Source organism: Pediculus humanus, genomic scaffold, assembly GCF_000006295.1.
Source record: "Pediculus humanus corporis 1103172107592 genomic scaffold, whole genome shotgun sequence".
Classification (NCBI taxonomy): Eukaryota; Metazoa; Arthropoda; class Insecta; order Psocodea; family Pediculidae; genus Pediculus; species Pediculus humanus.
Genome location: NW_002987206.1, coordinates 36,572 through 40,813, shown reverse-complemented (window position 1 = coordinate 40,813; position 4,242 = coordinate 36,572). Strand labels below are relative to the sequence as shown.

The window sequence follows — 4,242 nt, the reverse complement described above, 5'->3', positions numbered from 1 at the left end:
CCATCTTCTACCAAAGCTTCGCAAGCAATTTTCCAATGACTGCTAGAAGTGGGAATCAAACCTAAATTGATTCTATTTCCTTTTTTTTTCGGGCACAACAAATTATTATCTCCTTCTAAAATAATACATTTATACGATATTTTATTTAGTTCCAAATTTCGTCTAAGAGCTTCAACAGCAACTGGATTCCATTCGCAAGCATAAACAAATTTTGCTTTTGCATGAACTATGTAAGGCAATGTAAAATAACCGATGCCAGCAAATAGATCAATGACAACCTCATTATCACAATTAAATAACGCTATTCTATGTCTTTCAGTTACATTTCCAGCTGAAAACATGCTTTTTTCAACGTTCCACGTATATAATATATTATTGTCTTTGTACATTATCCATGGGTCATTTCCAAGTAATAACGTAACGTTTGGAGTTCTGTACCCGTCATTTTTAATCTTATTTTTTACAGCTAATCGTTTACATTTTAAAATTTCAGCAATTTTTTTCCAAAATGTTTCTCCTTGACATTTCAAAACATTACTTTCAAACGTTCTCTGATCGAAAAGAACAAAATCTCCATATTTCTCCCACTTTCTGGGTATTTCATTTTTCATAACCTCATCCAAATTGTTTTCGCTTACATATGAATTAATAAACTTAACTATATTATCGTGAGGGGACATATCTTTTAACTCATAGTAAAAATTATATAAAAAATATTAATTACAATTTTAACTCGATTTCTAACGATTTTTACGATTAATATTACTTATATAATAAACGGAAATAAATACCATAGAGGTAAATTTTACAAAGCGAACTAATTGATCCGTTAATCGTTACTATATTATTATCATAAATATGAATTGATAAATTATTCCAACATTATTGTTACAAAAGGCGGAAAAAGTTATTTTTATAATATATTATTTAACATAAAATATATAATTTAATTTATTAAGCAATTAAACATAACAAAAAACATTCTCCATAAATAACTTAATGTATTTTTTTATCAAAGAATAATAATAATTCTTTGGTTATTTTTTATAAAGATTGAAATATTTATAGTTTGGACAAGTCCTTAATTAAAATAAACATTAATTAATCGCATAATTTACTTTGCCCTGGAAGTAATACCTGTCTAACATTCATATTAATTCTTGCCCTATTGATATAAGAATTAAATGGTTCCCATTCTACATCATCTGACAACTTATCGACAATTTCTTTAATAAAATGCTTATTATTTATTTTAAGGTCAGAGTCATTTTTGGAATTCCAAACCTGTGACATTGCGGGTAAAATTCTAGGTACACCATGATAAAATAACCTGGACTCACCTGACATGATTAAAACATCTCCACTTTCCACTAAAATCGGAAGTGCACTATCGTTAATAAATTTCCCACCAATTAAGAAAATAGCAGACTGCCCAAAACTACAAAATAAAAAAAAAAAAAAAAGATTTTATAAAATCCAATACATAATTTTGTTTTTTTGAGAAAAAAATCTTTAATTTAGAGTACCTGAATGAAAACAATGGAGCATTTATGTTCAATTCAGAGGTATCAGTGTGACCTGATAAAGTTGAATTTAAATGATACATATTAACGATTGCAGCTTCTGCATTGAAACCTTCAAAAAAAAAATTATTTGCAAAATGATTACAAAGCAAATTTAAATCTTCAGGAAAGCTGCTCTTTGATGACTCACTATATACCTTTAAAAAAATGAAATTTTAGAAATTAATAAAACTATAAAAATTCTGAACTAAATATATAAAAAAAATTATATTTATAATAATATTTACCTTGGTGTCCCAATTATGATGATAGCCAAAAGTTACCCATCTTAATTTGTCGAGAACTAATTTACCATTTGCTGTATTGAAGTTTCTAAAACAAAATTTTTTTTATATTAAACCAGATATTATTCTGTTTATTAGATTTTTATTTTTTTTTCACTGGAAAGGTAATTGCATTACTTTTTACAATAACTCCACCAGTCATCTTCTTCAGTTAATATATTATGAATATCAATATTTAGTTTGTTAGGTTTTCTTGTATAATATTCCAAACATCTAATGATCCAGTATCTTTGTCCAATAAATTTAAATGGATTTTTAATAAAAAATAAACCTGAAAAAAATTGAATATAAAATTCATAAATTAGATAAATAAATATAAAGAATTAAATATTATTAATAAAAATTACACTTCAAGTCTAAACTAAGTAAATTAATTTTTTACAAATTGGTTTTTCGCTTACCTGGTTTGCTGAGAATTTCATAAGCATCCCAATCAGATTTTTTTTTCATTCCGAATGATTCTTCCCATTCACCAAATGAACTGTTGCAAACAAATTTTTTGATTCCTTCCTAAAAAAAAAAAAAAAAGACAAAAAGTTAAAAATATGTCTTTAAATTATTATAACAGAAACTTTCTTTTTTTATTATTATTATTATCAAAATACTTCTACTTTATAATTAAGTTACTAAAAAAAATCTGACAAATGTATTAAATAAAAATATACAAAAAGTAATATATAAAAAAATGTCAGTAATCAAACTGTACTTTTTTATAATGTTCGTTTCGTTCCAAATTGTTGAAATCAATTACATTATCTAAATTTAATTCTCCTTTTTTCTTTTTATAAAATTTAAATTGACTATGAAATGAATTTTCCATATTTATATTTTTTGTAATAGATCATGATTTCGGTTACTTTTAATGAAACCGCAAAATACCTTAGATTACTAAACGTGACATTAGACAATAAGATTAACGAAACAATTTATAATAAAAATAAAACTAAAAGAAATTTTTGAAACACAAAACTAATGAGTTTAATATTAGGATTTTATAAAAAAAAAAGTGAAATTTAAACAAGTTTTTTATCTATCTCTCATATTTTTTAATATTAATATTTTAATTAAAACTTATAATAATAATAATAATGATTAGTTTTTACATATATACAATAGTTTGTTTATAAGGTGCATAGTGTTGATATTGCTAAAAGATTAAATTAAAACTTTTTTAGAAAATAATAAAATAAAATGTAATTTTTTTTACTTCAATAAAATATGTATTTATATGTAAATATAACCTGATGAATTCAATATTATTTCGTTAGCATTTGAAAAAAACACAAAAAAAAAACAATTTTTTGTTTATGTGAGTCGTTTGGGATAACAAAATTTTTATTAATAAAATAAACTTTATTGAAAAATATTTACAAACCCAAAACCGAGTAATAAAATTTTAATGTTCCCTAAGTAAAAAAAAACATTTGTATATATTATAAATTGCTCTTAAAAAAATAAACATACTAAACTACTAAATAATTATAAGCAAATCATATTACTTTAACCAATAATTTTTTATAATTCATATTATTTATATCATTTTCAGTGCAATTTACAAAGTTTATGGCAACTATATACTTGCATTTTCTTTTTTCACTTTCATTCATTTATTTATTTATTTAAATCTCTGATTTTCATTATAACCCCATATTTTCAAATTTGATTTGTTTTTTTTTTTAAATTGACTAATAAAAAATAAACTGCTAATTATTAATATGATGGGGTTTAAATAGCAAAAAATTAAATACTTTATTAAATATTGTTTAATACACTTGTTTTGAAAATTTAAAATTAAAAAAATATTTGTAAAATTGTATAGCAGTGATATAAATTTTTATTTAATTTTTTTTGTCGATAAAAATTACTGAGTAAAAATTTTTGAAAATATATATGTGTATATCTTTGTATAGTTATTTTACTGAGTAAATTTAACATAAATGAAAAAAAAAAAAAAAATACAAAATAATTATTAAATAGATAGATTATAACAGTAAATGTGAAAATCAAAATACTAGTATTTATGTGATTAATATGAATATTTTCAATTTACTCTTCAGACAATACTATTTCATAAGAGCGGAAACAACAGATTTAGCGTTCAAACTTTTTAAATCGGTATAAGTTTGACCAGTACCAACGAATACAATAGGTTGTCCTGTAATGTATGTCATTGAAATTGCTGCACCAACCTAAAAATTACAATTTTAATGTAAAATTTATTTCAATAAAATTTTAAACATTGAATATATAAAATTTATTATAAAAGCTAAACTTACTTTATCATCAATGGTGTCAAACTTGGTCAAAACTATTCCATCAATTAAATGCGGATTAATAGATTGTGAGAAATCTGCCAATGCTTGATTAAATTTCAC

The 4,242-nt window shown here is 22.8% G+C and overlaps 3 protein-coding genes across 3 annotated transcripts in view; all 3 read right to left on the bottom strand.

Moving 5' to 3' along the window:
* Positions 1–680, bottom strand: part of Phum_PHUM229350 (uncharacterized protein) — a gene marked incomplete at both ends in the record, with an annotated part of 1,186 nt that extends 506 nt beyond the window's left edge. Inside the window, one exon of the mRNA XM_002425922.1 lies at positions 12–680. Within this exon, the coding sequence (XP_002425967.1) occupies positions 12–680 (669 nt within the window). The remainder of the gene's footprint in view (positions 1–11) is intronic.
* Positions 681–1,062: 382 nt separating this feature from the next.
* Positions 1,063–2,687, bottom strand: Phum_PHUM229340 (uncharacterized protein; the record flags this gene model as incomplete). The annotated part of the gene is made up of 8 exons (XM_002425921.1): positions 1,063–1,080; positions 1,138–1,226; positions 1,341–1,438; positions 1,527–1,720; positions 1,811–1,895; positions 1,985–2,138; positions 2,269–2,348; positions 2,569–2,687. 8 exons carry the CDS (start codon positions 2,685–2,687, stop codon positions 1,063–1,065), a joined length of 837 nt encoding a protein of 278 aa, XP_002425966.1.
* Positions 2,688–3,930: 1,243 nt separating this feature from the next.
* The window catches only part of Phum_PHUM229330 (signal recognition particle receptor alpha subunit, putative), a gene marked incomplete at both ends in the record, with an annotated part of 3,050 nt that continues 2,738 nt past the window's right edge, over positions 3,931–4,242 (bottom strand). Inside the window, 2 exons of the mRNA XM_002425920.1 lie at positions 3,931–4,056; positions 4,144–4,242. Of these exons, the coding sequence (XP_002425965.1) occupies positions 3,931–4,056; positions 4,144–4,242 (225 nt within the window). The remainder of the gene's footprint in view (positions 4,057–4,143) is intronic.